This window comes from Pelecanus crispus, chromosome 1 (genome assembly GCF_030463565.1).
Source record: "Pelecanus crispus isolate bPelCri1 chromosome 1, bPelCri1.pri, whole genome shotgun sequence".
Classification (NCBI taxonomy): domain Eukaryota; kingdom Metazoa; phylum Chordata; class Aves; order Pelecaniformes; family Pelecanidae; genus Pelecanus; species Pelecanus crispus.
The window spans coordinates 212238631-212261617 of record NC_134643.1 but is presented as its reverse complement, the minus strand read 5'-3'; the positions used below and the strand labels follow the sequence as shown (position 1 = coordinate 212261617).

The following is a 22987-nucleotide window of genomic DNA, read 5'->3' as shown; positions in this document are numbered from 1 at the left end:
AAGTGTGTATGCTGCTTACCTCATCTAGCTAAGAAGAGGCAATCATCTGACAGGAAGAAATTGGGAGAGAATTTAGGCTGAATGTCAGGAAAACTTCCTCAGGATGAGCTACATTGTGAAATACTTTGCCAAGGAAAATAGAACTGTCTAAGGCACAAAAAGATTGAGCCAAGTGTTGGAAAATGTAATGTAGGAACAGAGTAAGTACTTTGTATTACTCAATAACCATGCATCTTCTTAGCCTGAACCATGGTTAATCAGATTGTTGTTAAGTATTGTTTAGTAACTTACTTCAAAGATGCTCATCATGCTAATGGGCTAAGAATACCATGTATTTCTCAAGAAGACTTCCACACTCTCTTTTTCAAGGTAGGGATTATGGGGGAAAAAGGGAAACAGTCAGGAGTTGGACAACCTCTATTTAATATCGCTTTTCCATTTGAATTTAGAATAACGTCATTAGCCATGACATTTTCCCAAGACCATTTTGTGTGAGGCTCTAAATGGATTGATTTTAGTATTTAGGAGCCTACATTTCTATGGAGAGTTCTATAGCTGGCCATTTTTGTTTGTTTGTTTAAAGAAAATAAATGAAAGGAACCACTAAGTCAAATATAACTTTTTCTGGCAATTTGGAAAATTTAAAATAAAATCATAGCTCTAGTATACATTTCTGCCAACATATTTTTATCCTTCACTGTTAAACTTTCATTTAGGTTTGTTTGTTTGTTTGTTTCAGTTAAAATTTTGGGGTGTTTATTCTTATTTTGGACTCAGAAGTTGCTGATGACATTGGGGCACTCAAGCTCTTGATCTCTTTTAGAAGTCTGTTGCTAAAGAACAGCTTGTCTGTCTGCCTTAATGTCTCCAGCTTCTGTCTAGGCAGAAGGCACCCACACTCTGGCTTTCTGGTTTTTTGAGGAAGGCATATTTAAAGTCAGTTTTAGAAATTCTGACAAATAAAGCTTTTTAAAATAAATGCTGTGGTGAGACTGACAACTCAACATCCCTTAAGGGATAATGTGTGCTAATTAAAAAACATTGGTTTTACTTTTCATAGTAAGTCAGAAAGTTCTTACTTTGATTGGTTAAGTGTTTATTTATTCTTTTATTGATTTCCAACTTTCCCTTTACATCGTAATGGACCTCACAAGGAGGCCTCTTCAGGGTGCATTCACTGCACTCTGGAGAAGTTTTGTTGACATCTGCACAGTGAGGGAAACAGGCCTGGCCGCAAAATTTACAGATCAGAATTTGGAAGAGCAAAGAGACAAAGTAATAAACATAAGGAACTGATTTGGGTGACTCTTAAGTAGGTCTAACAGCCAGAGTGAAAGTATCTGGGAAGGTTTAAAATAGGGACTTTGTAAAGTAAATCTTGTTGCTTATTTGCTAAGATTTATCTTAGTCAGATAATTTCTGTAACTGTTAATGCGTTGAATGTTAAAAAAAAGTAAAAAAAGCCACAAAACTCTCCACCAAAACAGAGATTCCTTCACTTCTTAATTGAATATCCCATCTCAGTTCAAGAAGGTTTGGTTTTGTTGTGTTTACTTTTTCTTCACCAGGAAAAAATATTTTTCTTGTGATAAATGTTTAAGAAGTGAAAGATGCCTGTAACATGGTAAAATATATACATTTACCAAAGTACTCAATAGAATAATTTCCCATTAAAAATGTTGTGAAGCATAAGTATACTTGAATTCTGGATCTATTTTTTCTTAATTAGTTCTGTGCTCCAATCATGCTGTTTCCTGTGTTTATGTAGCCATTTCCCCCTTGATAATATGTAATGTAAACATTCAAGCTGAGGATTTTTTTTGTTTGTTTGGAAAGCCATAAAGGGAGGAAAAACCAGAAAAGTTTCCTTCTGCTGGCTATCTGAAATGGCATTCTCAACTTGTCTTTTGCTTTCATTATGATTTGAACTCTCATCCTAGTCAAGAGACATGCACTGTTTGTATTAATGGTAGTGATAAAAAGATAAATACCCAAAGTTCTAAGTACACAACTGAACTGTTTTTCCTTCATTGTGGTTGTGCTTGCGATTACTTTATCTTTTACAGTTTTCACTGGGTTACAATCCTTGGAGTAAGCCATAAAAAGAAATGGTATTTCTTACCGGATGATTAGTTACTATCATGACCATATCAATTGCTGATTTATGTCTGTCTTCTAAACATTTTCAGGGGTTTGCTAAAGAAAAAGAGAAAAAAGAAACGGAGAGTTTGGTTTTGGTTTGGTTTGGGGTTTTTTTTTGTTGTTGTTGGTGGTGGTGGTTTGGTTTGGTTTTGGGTTTTTTTGTTCTTTAACACCAGGTAGTTCTTTTTCTTCCAGTGATATAAATAGTGCCTATATAGTGTAGATGGAATACACAAAGCAAAGGATTTCTCTAGTTAAAAGTGTCTAAAGTGCTGTGTTCAAGTTGTTGTCTGTCCTTCACCTCTGGATACAGGGTAGTTATTTTTGAACACCAGAATTTGTTGACAGACAGAAACTGATAATTCTGGTGAAAAATGGAAAACCAATAGGAGGAAAAGGGTGTAGCTCTTTTAGTTATGAAACCTACCAGCTTCAGTCATCTTTGTAATTCTTCATTGATCAGAAAAAGTTAAATGCATTCCTTAACGCTTTACATAGATGGAACCATGTATGTAGAAAATAATTCTCCTGACACAACTAAGCAGCAAGACTAAGAGACAGGAGAGAGTAAGAGAGATGGGGGGCAGAAGGGACATATACAGAGTTTCCAGCTCATGTTATAAGTGACAGTAGTGACAAAAACCCCGCTGAGCTCTTGCCAACTGAAGGGAAAACAGGAATATAGGACATAGACAAATCAGAAGTGTGTCCTTATGCGATGGAGTAGGTAGCATGCATGGTCTTTGTTATGTGAAATTATTTTGGGGGGGGGGGGGGGGGGGGGAATCACTAACTTCCTGAAAAGAGATGAATGAAAGCACGGGAGATACACAAATGGAGCCCCAGATGTGTGCAGCAAACTTGTCCCAGTATGTTATCCTCTAGTGGGCTTTTACAATCAATTACAAGGCATAAGTCAGTTGGGTTTTTCCCCTTTCCTTTTTAGCTTATTGGCCATTAGCTTCTGTTAATCTATTTAAAACTCCTGTAGGCTTAAGGTGTGAATATTTTTCACATAAATGAAAAATATTGGGGGAAGGGAAAACCTTAATGTACAGTGCTTTCTGCATTTGAATTTTACTTTACAATGGTCAATGCATGTAGTGTTCAGGTATTCATAAGCAACCAGGTTCTTTGCAGTGTCTACTCACTGCTCCAGCTCTTCCGATGAAGTCGCTGGCTGTAAGCGTGCCTGGCACTCTGGAGTCCTTCACTGCCTGTTCAGGAAAATGTGTTCAGTAATGGTTAACATTGCATTACGGTAAGTCAGTCCATTTAAAACCCCAAATCAATGAAGTAAGTGAAGAATAACCAGTTCACGCCTTTTGGCTTCTGATTTCTGAGCATACTGAAGATAAGACACTCCAATGCTTCGTAAGACAATCAGTACCTAGCACAGGAATTTTCGTAAACATGTTCATGTGAGAGTTTTCTAGTGGATCAACATATCGTAGAGTCTGACTGTGAATGTATTTTACCTTCCTGTTGGCCAAGAACTGTTTTCAAGTTGGTCTCTTCCTTCTGTGAATTATATGAAACAGTATCGGAGTCCCTCCTCCCCATTAATCAGAGACAGATTTAAACATCTTGCCCTTTAGATTCCTGACATTAACTCTTTGTAGCTGAGCTGAAGGAGTGATGGCGAGTCCCTCTCTAGGCAATCCCTGGGCACATTTGGTATTTTCATAATGAGGTCACATGTCCTAGGTTAAGGATTATTTTTCAATGTTAGGAATCCTGAGTTCTGCTTTTTGCCTTTAGTGCACAACAGTAGCTATGTTAGTTACAAGAAGGGTAGTCCAAACCTTCTGGCTTTTAAAGATTACTGACTCATGGAGGCGGTTTGCAGATTGTCCTGTTTGTTTAAAGCTATAATGAAAATTGTGCTATAATGAAAACTTCCTACAATGGATCTAGGTGCCCTATTTTAGATGTATAGCTGTGGCCTGAGAACCTGAATTAAAGATCATAGAATCATAAGAATCATTTAGGTTGGAAAAGACCTTTAAGATCATCAAGTCCAGCCATTAACCTAGCACTACTAAGTCCACCACTAAACCAATTAAGGGTGAAGTAATAATTACGTGTTTCTTGGCTTGGTGGCTGGATTATTTTTTAATGAAAGTAAAAACTGGGAATCATTAAGGTTGGAAAGGACCTCTAAGATCATCAGTCCAACCATCAACCCAACACCACCATGCCCACTAAACCATGTCCCAGAGTGCCACGTCTACCCGTTTTTTGAACACTTCCAGAGATGGTGACTCCACCACCTCTCTGGGCAGCCTCTTCCAATGCTTGAGCACTCTTCCTGTGAAGAAATTTTTCCTAATATCCAATCTAAACCTCCCCTGGCACAGCTTAAGCCCATTTCCTCTTGTTCTATTGCTTACTACTTGGGAGAAGAGACCAACACCCACCTCACTACAACCTCCTTTCAGGTAGTTGTAGAGAGTAATAAGGTCTCCCCTCAGCCTCCTCTTCTCCAGGCTAAACAACCCCAGTTCCCTCAGCCGCTCCTCATAAGGCCTGTGCTCTGGACCCTTCACCAGCCTTGTTGCCCTTCTCTGGACACGCTCCAGCACCTCAATGTCTTTCTTGTATTGAGGGGCCCAAAACTGGACACAGTATTCCAGGTGCAGCCTCACCAGCGCCGAGTACAGGGGGACAATCACCTCCCTGCTCCTGCTGGCCACACTATTCCTGATACAAGCCAGGATGCTGTTGTCCTTCTTGGCCACCTGGGCACACTGCTGGCTCATGTTCAGCCAGCTGTCAACCAACACCCCCAGGTCCTTTTCAGCCAGGCAGCTTTCCAGCCACTCTTCCCCAAGCCTGTAGCGTTGCATGGGGTTGTTGTGACCCAAGTGCAGGACCCGGCACTTGGCCTTGTTGAACCTCATACAGTTGGCCTTGGCCTATCAGTCCAGCCTGTCCAGGTCCCTCTGCAGGGCCATCCTACCCTCCAGCAGATCGACACTCCCACCCAATTTGGTGTCATCTGCAAACTTACTGAGGGCATGCTCAATCCCCTCATCCAGATTGTTAATAAAGATATTGAACAAGGCTGGCCCCAAAAGCCCTGGGGAACACCGCTCCGTAGTAAAGGTAGTGTTACAGGAACTTGTTTACAATTCTGTTGATCCATAAGTTGCTTGAAGTAGATATGACATGCTTCGTTTTCCAATTGGTTCAGTGGTGCTGTCAGTAGTAAAACACAAATATTTTATGCTGTCACTATAAGATAGTAGTCCTCTGAATACCAGCAGGGAGAGTTCTGAGCACCCCTGAATAACTCCTGGATACTTTCCTGCCCATAACCACTACACTCAAGAATCACCAACACCTTAAATTTTACCAGGGAGCAGGTAAAAAAGTTTTGAGCATTAATACGCATTGCATAATTCTATCAGCCTTCGCATGGCATCTCCTAGAGCACCTTACAGAGCCTAGCTAGGAGTTGAGAAGGTCTGAATAGCCACTGTGAGCTCCATAATTGTACAGAGGACTGGTATCCTAAACTTTCATATCAGTGCATGGATGCTACGAGTTTATTCTTCTGTTGCTGCTTAAGTAGCTGGAACAGCAACTGACACAGTAGGACAGGCAGGCTGGGACTAGCTTGCGCAGACACTGTTAGTAATTCAGCAAAGTGCTTTTCCTTGCATGTGCTTCAGTAATGCAAAGTTCAAGCAGCACTTCCACCCTCCAAACTTTTATTGTTAATGAGGGCCCTTTATTCAAATCTGTTTCTTGGCAAGACATACTGTGAGAGGAATGAAGTCAATTTTGTTAAAAGTTACTGTGGGAGGGCAGTAACAGCATTGTTAAAATCCATGTCTGGGCAATTCCTGTGATACCGTTCTTTGCATCCTAATTTCCCCATGAAGCCTAATTAACAACGTGCTGGTGTTTACATCTTAATTCAGTACTTGTGATACTTGGGATAGTGTTTGACATTTGGAGTATAGATTTCACACATGAGAAGAGCTGTGCAATTTTTTTTTATTATTATTTTTTTCAGGCTACCAAGGCAGAAGGGGAGAAATAAACAAAGATGTAGGGAAGAGGTTAAATTTTAAAATGAATCATTTTTGTATGATATTAATTTTGGAATTTTTTCCCCTACCACTTCAACTACATTATAAAGCACAACCTGTCTGAATTTGTTTGGGCCCCTTTCGTACACAGATGTTTCTTCTGGGGAGTATCTTATGTTTCAACAAAAGCAGGACTCCTTTGCCAGTTTGTATGCTGTGAGTGGGAGAGGAAGTTATGTGCTCACTCTGCAAGTGCTTTCAAGTCTAAGATCTGATGTCCTTCAGTTCAACACATGTAACTAGTGTGCGTTTATTAATGGTCATAAAACTAGCCATGCCCTTTAATAATTAAGCTGGATCTTTCTGTCTTGATACCAACCTCTGGCATTCAGTTTCTCAAGACCATTACATCCTACTAGTACAATCTAATTTTTATTTCTTGGGATTCTTTTCAGCTGCTTTTTTTCATTTCTCCATTTTCTTGTTTATCTTGTAAAATGTATTGTGTTGCCTTTCTTGAACACTATTTTCATTTATAGTATTTGTAGATTATAATAGCTAAAAGTATACATTTTGTTATGTAATCTCTTATTTTAAAAGACACTTAGAGTGTAAATTTTTGGTATAATAGTTTCATAAAAGAGTAAATATATTTTAAAAGTCTGTAGTAAAAACTTGAAGACATTTTTAAACATTAGCATCACATGGTTTTCCTATTGTAATCCGACTTTATAAAATACTATTGAATACGATGGTAGGAGGAAAAGATAGATTTTGACCTTATTTGGGTCAAATATTTGACGTATTTAACCTATTCATTCAATTATGTAAGAAGAAAATTAAATCTAGCAGTCTTTTGAGATTTGCAGTAAAATAAAGAATTATGAGAAAATAAGAGAATATCTGACTTCATAGATATATATGTTTATACATATACATGTGCATATGTATGAAGCATGACTTTTCTGTAATCCATTTTCTTAAGGCTTTGTTTTGTGCATCTTGCGGATGTAAAATAGAATTAACTTAAAGATGTTTGTAGCAATTTCACTTCAGCAGTTCACAATGCTTGAAAAGTGTGTAATATTCCTCTGAGAACAAATCTGCTTTCTGTACGGAGATGGCATTGTATTCTACAGTGTAAATAATTTTTAAGGCTGTCCGTAAAACATATTAGACATCCCATTGCCACTACATCTTATCAGAAGCATTTTTTTCCACTGGGTATGTGGCAGGTTTGTGGCCTCTGACTTTACTGTTAGTTGGAGTGATTGATAATATGTATCTGCTACACTTTCTTAACTCAGCAGGACAGTTTGAGCATCAGCTATTGAAATGTCTTTAACAGTAAATTTGGTTTGTCAAACCAGACCATTTAGTAGAAGGTGATTATAAAAAAATGCACTTTTTGTTCCACATACAAACAGTGAGAATTGAGTAGGTTCTTCTTGGTGCTGCTGTTGTTGTGCTTCAAGTATTAGTGATCTGACAATGCCCAAGAATCTTGTGCTTATGACCAAAACAGATTAGCATACAAACATTAAACCTTAACTACTGTAAAATAACAATAATTCTGGGAGTTTAAATATAATGATATTTTCTCTTTAAATATTTATAAGGCAACAAAGACATTTTAAGCTTCCTGCAAATTCTCAAAAGTGGAATTTAAAACAGATGGAATGAATATTTAGCTTTTCCCTCCAGAGACATCACAGGCAATGAATGCATTGAGTGAACAAGATAGTTAAAGGGAAACAGCATTAAAAAGAAGTATTAAATGAATGTGTAGGTGGCATACTTATCTAGATATGCCAAACACCATTTTTTCCATCTTTAAAAACTTTTAATACATGGAAATTTTGTGGCTAACTTTACTCTCTTTTGCCTGGAATGATAAGTTTAGCCAGAAATAATCTGCCTCATTATGCAAAACAAGAACTGTTGAGATGCATGTGAAACTTGCTGCTGTAACTTCATGGTACAATTATTCTCATTTAAGTGCTTTTTTTTCCTTCTCTGTGTGTCTTGTCATTCACTGAGCAATGTCTAAAATCAAAGTCCAGCCTTGCAGTCATTAAGTATTGTCTGTTATGGTTGTGGTTCATGAAGAGATGAACAACTCATTAAGAAAAATAATCATAAGATTCTTGAAGTCATTTATAAGACCTGTTACTTCCTGTATAGTTCTATTAAATATTTGTTCTGTTGGGAACTTGTCCTGTACTTCTGTAAGACCTTGCCATGAGGTAACATAATGATGTTCATATGTCTCTGGAGCAGCGTTAAGTGAATAGGGTCAGATGGTGGGAGCTTCTGATTTCTGAAGATCTGTTTTTTCTGTTGGTTTCCATACTCAGCTTCAGTGAGCTCCCTGGATGAGCCCTGTCTCTGTCAGACACCGGTTAGCTGCCACGCTCCAGAGTCAACTGGTGAATCTGGTGTCTTAATACCCATTAATGCCAGAAAGCGTGAGTAGCAGAGGCAGCATGCTGTCATGGGAATCTGTGACGTATTCCTGAGACTGAATGAAGTCCCAGCTTAAAAAGAAGTGATCCGCAATGACAAGTTTGGATTTTAACAGGCAGAATAGCCTAGATCAGATGAGCAGTTTTGAACGTACCTGTTTCAGCAGTCCACCCATATATTGGTTGGTGATAACTGTAATAACTATGCTAGAAATTAATTAAATAAAAGGAAATCAAGAGGTATAAAAATATTACTTCATTTTGTGCCTAAGAGTAAGGCATAATCTGTATTACCTAATAAAATAAAATCTAATTTATGTGTTCCCTATTTAGCCCCACTTCAGAGTTAAAATGTATTTGACTATTTTTTTCTTTTAAATTCTGCAGCAAGTAATTTGTTACACTGTTTCATTGGTTGTAGTACTTTGGTAATTTATTCTTCATCAGTTTGGGAGTATGACTGCATTTTAGTTCAGCTATTTGGTTACGTATTAGGAGTGCCATATACCTTTGTGAGTGTAACTTTGGACTGTGAAGTTAACTTGACAGTAACCTTTAGTGAATCCTGTAATATCTATAAAGTTTATGCTGTCTCTGCTGAATCTTGCTGCTTTCTGCTGAGTGAGAAGCGACTCTTCTGCCCATTCCCAGATTTCTTTGGGTTATTGCATAAAACTTTAAACGAGTTTGCAGTATCCCTGAATGATGGAGCAGCCTTAAGGCCCAGTGGCCCAGACGTTCATTTGCTTTCCTTTGGGAACATCTAAATAATGTTTTATTTAGGCTTTTTACATCTGCTCGGAATTATCTTCATGGAAGCAGAATAGCAAACTTGAGTTTGCAGAGAACCTGGCAATTGCATGATGTGATGCATCTTGTCTGAAAGGTGTCCAGGAAGCACAGATCACAGGAAGCATTTGCTCTTTTCTCCCTGCTGATTGGGAAGGGAAGCTTATGTGGCTGTATCAAGAGCAGAAACTCTGGATATCTAATGTTGAGTGACTGAGTTAATTGCCTGGTAAGTTCTTGAGACTCTGTACTGGTATCGTTACTGAGATGGTAATGTCCTCTGTCAGATCTTGCTGTTGGCAGTGCATGGACTGATTCATGAGGGGACACTTAAAAGTTCCCAGATTCTGTGGGGAGGTGGTTATTTGAACTCAAAAATACTTTTTTTTTCTTTCTCTATTCTCTTAATGCCAGTGCTCAGAGTTCATATTTCTCTGTTGTTACTTGGCCCCAAAGGAAGTTAACCAGTGTTAGTACAGAGTGGTCTCAAAGGTCCAGGGTTTTAGGGTCATTCACAAGACTTGTCTTCTGGGAGGAAGGAAGGAGCTTCTGCTCCACAGTCATTGCACACACAGAGGATATTGCTGCCTCCTTTCCTTCCAAGAGAATCAAGTTACTGTTTTTATGAAAGGTTGTACTGGACCTTGGCATCTTTGAGTGCTAAAGTACCATAAATGCTGTTGTTTGCCATAAAGATGGAGATACCACAAAAAAGGCAAGATGCTGGAGAGTGGTTGGGCTGTATTTGATGGGTGCTCGCTACGTTGTACCCTCATCTGAGAGAGCGGAGGTCGTCTTCACCTTGTTTAGGAGCATGTGGAAACAGCTCAGAAAGCATATGCTTCAACTTTGAGACTGTTGGGTGTATAATGAATGAAATGAGGTGTATATAAACACCTTGCTAATGATTCATGTACTGATTTTATGAAAATATTTTAAACTTAATTCTTTTTAATTACATGCTGTGCTTAAGAAGATAGTGGATAGTTTAAAAATGGAAAAAAAGAAGATAGTATGATGGAGTATTTCTAAAATGATGTGTACTTACTCATTCCTGCCAGTGAGCTCACAAAATGTATTGATTGCAAACTGTAATATTTTCTTCCTTGCCTGGTACTTGGGAAGGACAAAGGAGACTAACAAATGGGAGAGAGAACCCGAGAGGACCTCCTGGTATTTGATGTTCTCCCCAGCTTATGAGACAAGGTCGCATCTGGTTAGTGATCACAAAGATAGTTGCAGTACTCTCTGCAAGGTTTGCTTGTTTTTATACTGTACTTAGCAATCTTCTTAGCATGAGTGGGACTGTTTGTTCTTTGATTTCATTTATTTATTTTCTTTATTTTTTTTATTTCTTTTTCCCCTTCAAGTGCAGTCCTGGGAGTAATCCTTGAATTGGCTTCCCTCAGCAAGGTCCTTGGCTTTTCTTTGTTCCATTTGCACACAAAATAGTACAAGTACAGTCCTGGTGCTTATCATGCTTTCAAGAATGATAAAATGTTTCTTTTCCTTCTCAACTTGGGAATGTAATTTCTTTCTTTTAGTACTAGTCTCAGTTACAGTTGGTGTGATACTCTCTACCTAACTTGCCCTGTAGCTTACTTGTACTGGAGACTGGTGGAGAAAAAAGCTGGTGGAGTTAAAATTAACACCACATTGGTAGGCTATTAATTTTCTGATGGGTCTTATTCCCTCTGGAAGAGGAGAACAGTGTTTTTCGCAAAAAGAAATGAAAAAACTATGACCATGTGTGGGGTCTCTTTGTATTAAAGAGTAGTATCATTACCTTGATGTGTGAGAAAGATGCACTGCCTTGCAATATGCACAATAATATAAATTTCTGCAATAGCTTGCTTGAACTGAAGTGTTTAACAGAACTGAACCTCCGATTTAAAAAATAGCTTTTAAATCTTTATTTTCCCTTCTCCTTCAATCTCTAGTTCAGCAGCACATGCCTCCTGGAATTTTCTTTTTCATCTCTTTCCTTTTAAATTCCTGCAATGTCACCATGGTTAAGCATCGAGCCACAGGAAGGGCAGCAGGTCAAATTGAATGCTTGGCTAATTGCTGTGGGATTTGAATATATTGGGGAAATAAACTGCAGAGTTGGAGGTCTCCTACTTGCATGGAATTCACAGTGTCCTGAAGGAAGAAAGCCGCATGGGTGGAGGGGAAGAATGAAAGCTGGCTGAGCACAGGAGTGGCGAGCCAGTGCCTCCAGCAAAGGAGTCCTGCATGGGTGGAGTTAATGCAAAAGTGACTATTGAAGTGGAGAGCTCTGACGGTGTTAGGATCACTCTCTCCTACAGTCCCCACCTTAAGTTTTTCCATGCCAGAAAGATTTGAGGTTTGCAGGAGAATCTGGTCTTGGTCAGGATATGGGATTATCAAAATTCCATCAAAAGTATCCTAAACTGTCTCAGATCTTAAGGTCGTACCGATGATCTACTTTTCAAGATCAAATTTAGTTCTCCATAAATGAGGTCATGTGCTTTTCTAGCAGCACTTGCCTCTCTCTCAGTATCACTCAAAAAACTGGGTATGCCACCAGTTTCTTTTCAGATGAACCTTGAAGGATATCACTTCCCAGCTGAAGGGGAAGTTCAGGATCTCCTCCTGGTTCATACAGAAGTGGATACAGCATCTGTACTTGTCTCTAGCTTTGGCAATTTTTCATAGCCTGGAAATAGAAAGAGGCATGGATGGGAGCGGAATGGGAGTTGATAGCCAAGCATTAAAGTACTATGGCATCATTAGAAGACACAGAGGTAAAAAGAGAGACCGCTCTTTCTGTAGGACATTTGACACTTAAATATGGATGCTTCCAACAAAACCCCTATGTTACTTCATCTCTTCGAAAATAAGTATTTCTGTAATGGTAAGTATTTCTGGAAGTGAAAAAAAACCAGGACAGAATCTGATGGCAAATACTTTGAAAGCTAAAGCTTTCAAATCTAGTTTGTCCACTCACCCGTAATTAGATGTTCTGAGGGAAAAATGTATCAGGACAACTTTATTAACCAAGACCCCTACCAAGTAATTGCAAAGTCAAGATACAAGGAGCTGTTGATACAGGCCACAGACTGAAAAAAGTGTTTTTTCTGGCAGATCAGATGTTAGGAATTGCTAGGAATTAGGGGAAGGGTTTCAAATTAAATTATTTGGTTTTGTCCAGCAGAGCAATATGTTTCTACTTTAGAAGTGCATTACTATGAATATATTAGCTATGAGATTTGTTGCCTTCTTTGAATGAATTTAATTGGTATTTTCTAGAATTCTTATGCCAACATGAAGCAAATTAGTGTTTGTCAGCATTCAGAATTCATGAGTCATTTGGTACTTCAGGGAAATGAGTTTTATTACCCATATGTAAGTGTGATAATTCTGTGTTGCTTTGAAAAGTACTTGTAGCAGATTTGGAGCAAAAAATGCTTCCCAGATACCATATAAAAACCAAAAGTTTTTCATAGTTCAAGCATTTTACTGTAATTCAGATAAGCTTGATTTAATTCCTAATTCTGTCACTGCAAAAGTACCTCATTTGATCTTGTAATTGTCATCATCTGGCAATTGGGAATCCTGTTAACTTAATTCTCTTTGTGATCTACCTAGTCCTTAACCCTACAAATAAAAATACAAAGCTCAAAATGTGTTAACTGTTCTTGTTACTCCAATTCAACATTGTAGATTGCCAGGTGAAGCTCAAAGCTTGTAAAGCACTTCAGGGCTTAAAATTCCTGTGTCTGTATTGTTAGTATTTAATAGTGAATAAGTAGCTGCATCAATGTTTTAGTTAAATTTCTGTTTATATCCACTGGTCCTACCTAAGTAAAAGCAGATGAAGGAGAATGATGCATGTACAGTCTGCATATCATACACTATCCCAAATTCAGGGCTAGAAAACTAATTAGAAAACTCATTCAAAAAATTAACACTGACTTGAATTTAAGAAAATATAGAAATGGAAGTGTTCAGATATGTTTACAAAAATTTTATTCTTCCCTTTCTAACATGGTATAATAATTATGATTCTCATAAGGATATGCTAGTTGATCTTGAATTTTTTTTCTTCATTCTACTGATAATTGAAACTTCTAGTAACAAAGAAAAGTTTAAAAAATTGCTAGTTGAAAATGTTTCCAAGTATAGATATGGAGTTTCTCTGTGATGTGTGAAAACCACAGTTTAGTCTCATTATCGGTACATTAATTCAATTTCACAGCTAACTTCTGGAAGGAAGCAAGGTGGTTTGGAAAGATGGAAGATCATGAATCAGAAAAGACAAATTAAGGTGCTTCACCATGTTGGCTGGAAGGCTGTCAGAGCATATTCAAATGTTGCAGTTATGCAAACAGAGAATGACCTCATAAGTTGTCAAAGCTGGTTTAAAAAAAGTATATTCAATTTTTTAAATGTTTCTTTTTAAGTATTTTTTTACAAATTGAGTATGATTTTGGTGGTATTCATCTTAATGGTATTTTTATCAATAGTGCTAAATAGAGACAGTTATACGTACCGAAGTTAAAAAGTTGATTAAGTTTTTTAGTTTTCAAAAACCTGCTTCTTTTTCACTAGATCTAATATAGCGCGCTCAGTTGTCAAAGTAGTATTTTCCTATTATGTCTGCCTAATACTTGTCTAGCATCTTAATTAAGATGCCAAAAGACTGATGAACTGCCGTTAAGTTAAAACTGCATGATTCTTTTTTTTCCTATTCTTTTTCTGGAGGAAGACTGGTGCTTTTGCCAAACAAGAAACAATCACATTATTTGATTAACTGCCACATATTAGCCATGCTGGGAGCTGGAACTGTGTGGCATTCAATAACTATTGGATTAAGAAAGTATAACTTCTCTAAAGGTGTGACTAATCTGAATAAGCTTTTGAGGATAAGATCTGTATTTTAAACACAACATGGATTTCTGAAGTTGCTATTTACAGAAACCATTACATTCTTTTTGACATTGTTTGCCTGTTCCAAGTGTCTGTGATTTCAACCTAGCACAATAACTGAGTAGGAGAGGGATTATCGTCTTGTCAGGAAGCTACTCTGTTAGGACCACAAAGTGAAAATTTCAGATTATCTAAAGTAATCAGATTTCTATGGAAATGGTTGTGGGAAGATGAGATTCCTAATTTGGGGGGAAGGGAGGGGCCATATGCCAATTTGTAACCCTTAACAAGGAAACTCTAATGGAAAGTAATAGCAGTGACAGGAATCGGCAATGAAAGGTAATGAATAAATGCATGCATAAAGCACAAGTTCTTCTTTCTCTATAATTTTCAGTTTCCAAAAGCTAGGCACACAACCTGGTGGAAATCGGTGGGAATCTTTTCACAGCAGAGCATTCTGGATCTTGTAATACCAGCTGTTGAAATGTGTCTGCTGGGATTCTCTCTGGAACTTTGGTGTGTTTTCCCTCCCCAAAGCCAAAGCCCATTACTTGCCTAGTTCCTAGTTTTGCTGGGAGGTGAATTGCCACATCAGGGCTTTTCTCAGTATTAGCTTTCCACCCAGGGATGAGCTTGCAGCATGTTCTGTTGATGTGGCTCAGCAGATGTCCAGGCACAGACCCTGACTAGATGAAGCGCGTGACATCTTTTAATTAGCCTTGAGATGCCCACTGTCCATTCCTAGTTGCGTATATAACTGCGAGAGTGAGTAACATTGTGTTTCAGCCTAGTAAAGCCGCTTACTTCCCAGATGACTCTTCTCAGTGCCGTATGCTTCCTATGAATATGTTCTTCCACAGTGTTTGAAGCAGGATATTTTATTTGCTTTGCAGCAGCGTTGAGTGAGGCTGGTAGTAGTTTTGTTTCAGTCATTTTAAGGCTGTCAAGAGGGCAATATATGAAGTGAGGTCTCCTGGTGTGGTGTGGAGGCTGCCTAAACGTGGTAGCGTTGAGCAAAGGGAAGAGCCATATTGGGCTCCACGTAGAGTTAGTTTGAGTGGCAATGACTAGCAACAGGACTAGCAGCGATCACTGATGTCAGTAGTAACTACTTCAATAATACGAATGTCTCTCTTGATTGAACTGTGAGGTATTTAATATATTGTTGCTGTATATAGTAATGATTCTAAAAGGCAGAGAAAAAACTTACTTTTGTATGTGAAAAAGAAAGAAAACATGCATCCACACTTCTGTACCAGTGACTCGAGCAAACCTTCGTGATTTCTCTATGTGCCAAAAGCCATGTGCGTGCTCTGTAAGCTATCAAAACTTCCAGCTGCTGGTTCCAGATGTATGCACTGCAATTCTGCCTGATTGTGGACAAGTCATTTAACAGTTTTGTACCCCTGTTAATTTTAATCTGCCTTGCTTAATGATCCTTGGGATAGAGGTTATCTTTTAAGTTCATGCACTTTGCCTTGTAGAAAGTGTTGAGTCTCAGTTAGATTGCAAGGTGTTGCCTAAAATTCTATATATTTGGGGGAAATGTCCACTTGGAGAATAACATAGCTTTGTAGTCTGTTCCAGTCAAACTGATGGAGTATGTTGAAGGCAGTGAAAACACTCCTCCTCATCCTCAGTGCCTGATTTTTACTTTTAAATGTAGCCCATTTTGATCACTGCATTATTGAGCATGCCAAGTGTTGCCTTTGGTGTCTTGGACTTTTTTACATTAGGATGTCAGAGAGAGTCTTGACTTTTCCTGAAACTCTGCCCTTCTGAGAGATATGTGGTGATTCTGTGGTCTTTCGAATTGTAATGTTAGGTTTGGGAGGAAAGAAAATGTGTTTGTGTTTCAATGGGTTTATTCTATATGTTTATTATTACAGCCTTTTGGGAAGTTTTTGTGCTCAATTGACAATGTAACTTATCAGCTATTGTTATGGAAGAGTCACAAGAGCTGTATTCATTCATATTTGGCTTAGGTACGTGTTAACTTTGCCCAGACGTCCGAACCTGCCAAAGCCCAAATGTGGAATGTCATGAGTATGGTAAAGCTGACTGGTGAGGAGAAAAAAAGCTATTCATGCAGAAAACCTAAAATATTGCCTGTAGTTAGTATAATAGAATATTGTAATGTGTTTTATTATGCTTTATTTCCAGTGTGTTGGCAGTTTTCAGTTTCTTCTGATTTTTCTGCAGTAAAATCAATTCAGTTGGTTATTCTGCCTGTCCCTAAAAGGCATATGGTGAAGTCATGTTACCTTTTTTTAGTGAGTGGCATGATGGCATGGCTGGCATTTGTCTTTTGCAACATGTGTGTTTCCAGCCCAAATGACTAGGGACTACTTTGGGTGGTCGCTGCTGGGAATGGTCTTCAGAGAGGGGTTCCCAGGACTGGATTTACACTAAATAAACAGACGCCATGAGGGGAAAACTGTGATTCATTAGGAACTCTGGTTTAGGTTAAAGTGATAAAAATAGCTGCAGGACATCTTAAATTAGTTTAAAAACCAGAAAAGTGAAGGAATACAATCTAGAGTTTTTTGTAAATTGTCCACTTTTCTTTTTAGAGTTCTCTGCCTTACCCTCCTCTGTTCAGTATAACAAGGTATATTATCCAAAGAGATAGCCAAAAAGATTCAGCTGTCAAAGATTCAGATTCTGTAAACAGAGGCTTGTTTTAGGCAGTGCTGTCAGTACTACTATGTTTGTCATCTGTTATGCTAAAACATGTTCCTGGAAGTTTTTGTTTTCTATTCTGGTTTTAGGCAAGATGCAAGAAAAGGAAGTAAAATACCAGAAAGGCCTTCTATATATTGCAGATAAACTTATTGCATCATTCATTACAGTTGTTTTAGTTATTTGTGGAAGTGTTCCATAATAGACCAGTTAATGTGTGTTGTATGTTTTATCTAAAGAAGACATAATTATTTGACTTCTGCCCATACCCTCTTACCAGAATGTTACAGACGTGAATTTTTCAGTCCTGCACATTGGCAGAGTTACAGTGACTCCACTTTCTGCAAATACTCCGTATTAAGAAGATATGCTTTATGTTTAACTTTGCAGATCCAGAATGCTAATGATGTGCTAATAGCACCGTTGGAGAAGTTTCGTAAAGAGCAAATAGGAGCAGCAAAAGTAAGTGGCTGTGGAAACAATTCTTTTTCATTTCATGTTCATTTGAGTTTATCAGTGTGGTTTGAAGTCTGGACTGAAAACAGGCATTTGTATTCAAACATACTTGATGCCATCCTCATTAATGTATTAGTAAATTATACTGAATTCTTTGCTTCAGAGAAGGAGATGATTTAGAAATGGAGTTTAAAGACTGACTATATGCATAGGGTACAGCTCTTGCTACTACTGCACATTCTTACCATCTGGAGTTGTGCTCATCTTCTGATGTCTGCATTTACATTATGTTGCATCTTGGGTTAACCCAGAACCGCACAGAGGGTTCAAACAGCTGCTATGGGTGCAGCGGCCCGCAAGTGGCTGCTGTATGAAGACCAAAAGAAGTCAGCATGCTTTAGGCATACTCCCTTTCTGACTCTGCTTTCCCTCTCCACTTTACACTTTACACGGCTGATGCAGTGCAGTGTTTCATCTTCATATTGCCCAGAGATTTTCCCATGGTGGAAGTGCTCCAGTTAGTGATTTAAGCCAGTTCTCTGGTCTTAAGTGTTACATCTGTGTTAGAGAAACAGTGCAGGTTGTCTGTATACCAGGGTTCAGTAGTCAGCCCAGGAAATAGATATACTGGGGAAAAGGATGTTGGAACGAACTGTTGGTCTAGATGAGCTATTTTCAGACTGATCCTGGAGTCTTAAGTGCTTATCAGTGACTGCTTTGATCACAATCTCAGAGAGATGCATAAAGGCTGCAGTAGTCAGTTAGAGATATGGCTAATAACAGTTCCATCTGTCTACATAAATATGCTAGTTCTGAAGCATTTTGCATCTTGTATTAGCACTCATAACATTTTCTGGGAAAATTTCCATTTGTAAGGTTAAACGGGTACAAAAAAAAAAATCTCTTTGATGTTGTAGCTGAGGTTACGTTTGTGCTGTACTCAAACAAGCTCAGAAGAAGAACAGAGCTATTGGAAAGAGAGACTGAAGATTTATACTTTTTGTACTGCTATTGTGAATGTGTAGCAAACAGATGAGACTGCTTCCGCATAGGAACCAAGTAAATGTTTGAGAAGAATTTTTGCTGTGAACTTGAGGTCAGATTTCTCTGAAATGGATGTTCTTTACTCTCTTGCTTGATATGTTTTTGTGTACAACTGCGTTCTTCTCTTGTCCCACCCCTATGCTGCTGTGAGATGCAGGGCTGGGAGTTTATTTACCGTGCTGCACAAATCAGAATTTAATCCCAGCACAAAATTATTTTTAGTTTTCAGTAGGTTTTAGTTGCGTGGTTCAGTTCTTCGTGTTACCATTTCATTCCATATTCCTATAGTTTAAGGGATATCGTTCTTCTCTGCAGAGAACCCTCTTTGAAAGCCTAACCTGCCGTCCTGGTATATCAGAGACAATATCTGCAAGTGGTTCACAGGGCTCTCTGTACAATGGTATAAGACACTCATACCTCCTTTGAATATATCGCTCAGTAGATGACAACACATATTTAATGATCTAATTGAAGATGACTCCTTTGTTTTTTGAATCAGCAAGTACTTAACATTAAAGGCAGGGCACTACAGGACAGGTTGAGTCCTCTCTGTTTGGTATATCACAACAGCTGGTTTCTTTTCCATATCCCTTCCAGATAAAATACGGGCATTTGCCCATCTTATATAACTTGCGGAAACAGTGATCATTTTGACTTGTTTGCTGTCACACAACAGTGTACTGAATGAGTTCAGGAGAGAGCCTGGCTCAGCTAACTCTTATCCCAGTGTCTAATGCACTTCATTATGCAGTGCTCTGTGTGTTTGGGGCAGTCCAGGATACTGGCTTGACACATTGATAACATAGAGAGAGCTCTCCCAGCTCATTGTTTTATAAAATGTCAAATAAACTCGTATTTTCTTGCACTGCTCATGGAGTTCAACTGTCAAGCTCAAAAATGAGAGATTCAGATCGCCTGCATAACCCAGATTGCGATACAAACGTTCACCTCCAAATTGATTTTCATCAGCGGAAGCAATTACAGTTGGCCTTTAACTAAATGGAATCAAAACAAAGAAGTGGGATATTAATTACATTTAATACTGTTTTTCTAGTAATTACAAAATAGCAACATGTGATCTAGGAATAATGAGACCAGTATGAAATAGAGTAGAAATTTGGGCTTTCTGAAACTCATTGTTAGTAAAGTAGAGAACATGGTCAGATCACTCACCTCCACTTCCGTTCATTGGGCTCAACCCTTGAGCATTTATGAACTCTTAGAAATATGGGATGAGTTGAGCTTGGCAGTTATTTATCTGCAGTTAATGAAGTTTTGCACAGAGATTTGGCTCTTTGAACTCCTCTGGGGCGATCTGAACTGGCAGCCAAACAAAAAACATAGACTCTTTCTTGTTGGATTTCAGCAGCAAGTTTCACAGGACACTGAGAACGTCACTTTTTGTTTGAGGTGTTCTCTAAGCATGCCAGCTGTATGGACCATGTATCAACTGTTACTTTTTGCTCTTGAAATACCAGGTTTGAGCTGTTTTTTCCCCTAGTATTAACTTACAACAGTGGGTAGAATTATATTCATATCAAACCCAAACCTGCTCCTGTTTCTGTCATCCCTCTCCCCCCCAAAAAACCAGAACAGAAGCTAGAGGTGCAAGCATCTGTGATCAGCCTTATGCTGGGAGCCTGTACTTCATAAGCAGTGGTGAGTGTTGGATTCTCCCTCTTCTAACTGGACTTTGAAATTATTAGTTCTAGTACCCTGTTAGGCTGTGTTTCCAAATTTTTGGAGGAAAAAAATTATTACATAGTTGTGTTACCAATATACATGATAGGAAATTATATTAGGCACTACTGTCAGATTTTGGTGAGGGAAGGATTATGAGAGTGAGCGCTTAAAAGTACTTACTGGGCTTTTTTCTTTCTTTTCAAAAACACTGGATAAAATTCAGCTGGAGATAAAAACAAGCAATCCCCCACCATTCCACCACACACACAGAGAAAAAAAAAAAAGAGAAAAATCTTACAAATTAATGACAGTTTTCACTATGACAATCACCATTTTATTTGAGTAGTAAGTAATTTAGCAAGTTTTTTACTACCGTGATGAACTATGTAGGACTATCTGATTGTTGTGTTTAATATAGACAATGAGAATATTTTGTTCTTTCTCAAAACTGTATCAACTTTAGGCAAAAAATATGATCACAGAAATCAAAGAGAATATGGAGGATAAAATATATCCTGTTGACATTACAAAGCTATATTTCAAATACAAGGACAGCATAAACCCAGAGTGCAAAGTTCAAGTGTTTTTGGAACGTCACAAGAATAACATTAAAGACGAGTTCTTCACATGCACTTCAAAAACTTGAAGGTTTGCAACAAATTTGAGAAACGTTCCCCATAAAATATTAGTGTTTGTAATCAAACCAGCAATACACAATTCTGCATCACTTGCTCTTCTCGATTTATACTACTAACTCTTCTGTTTTTATTGCACATATTTCAGTTCTTCCTTTTCTGTACACACTCAGTTTAAATAAAGCTGAGTTCTCTCCAGAGACTACACAAACCCAGCTTTGCATTGGATAGCCTGTTGATTTACTCCATCTGAGTTTAAAAAAATGACCTCTGCAATTATTGTAGAAACGCGAGCAAAAGCCGGGTGAGGTAACTGGGAAAGGATTTCAGGCACGAAGAATTTTGCCTTATTTGGTAAATGTGGTTTGCAAGTCCCCAGCTGGTAACTTTGGTGAGATCATTGTGTGATGTGTTACGTACAGTAAGGCCAAACTTTCATGTTTCTTTTTATCCATTGAGTACAGTATTTAGCAATATTTGTTCCAATGTTCGTTGACCTTTAGTACAACTTAAATCAGATCAAAGACAACAGAAGCAATTTTGGTTTTAAGACTTAAAAGGAGAGTTTTGTTTCCTCCTTACAATTCCATCTGTTTGTTTCATAAAATTATTTATTTTGGCCAGGAGGATTATTTTTTATTATTTTTATTATCTAGTTTCATTCATTCATTCAAAGCTGTGGATTCCTTTCTACTTGGGAAACAAATCCATGTTCGCTGCTGGGATTAATTTTCCTGCATCTATGTTCACATCTATACTCACATGATGCAGGCATGCAGGAGCTGGCATGCTCTCTCTGTATTTTATCTGGATTGTCCAGAGGTTGAGGAGCATAAACCACACACCACCCCCACCCCCCCATTTTTTAAAGTCTGTCAGAAAGCTGTCAAAGCAGAGTTTTAGATAGCTATCTAAGATCAGTTAGAAATGCCAGAATGCCCATTTTGTGAACTGTTTTCCTTAGTAATCACATTATAATCTCTATATATAGATTCTATATATATCTATATATATATTAGTATAATAATCACATTATAGCACTTGTCCTTTAACTAAGAAAAATGAATGACCTTGCTCTAGTAGGTATGGTGGAAGGTGTTTCATCGTAAGCAGCATCTGTTACTCACGGTTTAGTACTTGTGTCCACTAGTTTTGGGATATTTTAATGTCAGTCTGAACCATAGAGGGGAGCGGGCCAGGGGGAGGAAGCAGAAATAGAGGCCAGGCCAGGTTAATTGATGGCCAAATGTTTTGAGTTAAAATGCAACACAGTTTCCTAAAAACGGTTACTACCAGAGTTACCTGATATCTTTTTTTGATAAGATAACTTATTCTGTAGGCAAGGAAATGCAGCGGAACAAACCTATTTCTATTTCAGCAAGGCCTTTAAAGCACTCTACATGAAACATTATAATTTAGTTTAGATGGGGGTTAGTATAAGAAACCCGATCTAGCTGAGGAACTGGCTGATGGGGAAAGGGCAGTGAGTTTTGTTTATGGGAGAGACTGTCTGGTTAGAAAGAAGTTACTAATTAGAAGATCCCAAGGGGCAATTTGAGATCAGTCTGTTGTTTTATTTTCAGTAATGACCAGGTAGAAAAAAAATCTGGTGTTGCTGACACAGCTTGGGGTTGCTGTAGGTTGGGGGTATTGCCAAGATAGAGGAGGAAGACTGGAGGATTAGGAAGAAAGTGTAAGATGAACTGACTGAGCAGGAGGAAATGAGGCTACTCAATGGTCATGACACAGCTGCAAACCAAAAATTCTGCTGTACCGATAAAAAGCTCAAGTGGCAGTCTCTTTAGGGATAGGCTTTAGGGATCTATCTCTGGTAGATAGAGAAGTACAAATTTTCTTTAGATTTCCTTTTACTTATATAAATCCTTGAGTTTTGGATTAAGTTTGTGAACTGTGAAGGAGTTGTAAATGGCATTTATAAATACATTTAATTCCAAGGCATTGGTCCTCGATCATTTTTATCTGAGAAATAATTTGGAATATGTTGTCTAATCTGATATTTTACTTAAACTAGTATGGACAGATGCAAGAGAAATTAGGAGGCTAAGCATAAAAAAATATTGGTTTTATAATGGTAAATTTTGTTTGTGACAGTTGTAAGAAAAGTTGAAAATTCAAAAAATTCTTCAGATTAAATGTT

At 38.1% G+C, this 22987-nt stretch overlaps 1 protein-coding gene across 1 annotated transcript in view; it reads left to right on the top strand.

Annotated features, from left to right (window-relative positions):
* The window catches only part of ARHGAP42 (Rho GTPase activating protein 42), a 168940-nt gene that overhangs the window by 74551 nt on the left and 71402 nt on the right, over positions 1–22987 (top strand). The window contains exon 4 of the mRNA XM_075708404.1: positions 17402–17473. Within this exon, the coding sequence (XP_075564519.1) occupies positions 17402–17473 (72 nt within the window). The remainder of the gene's footprint in view (positions 1–17401; positions 17474–22987) is intronic.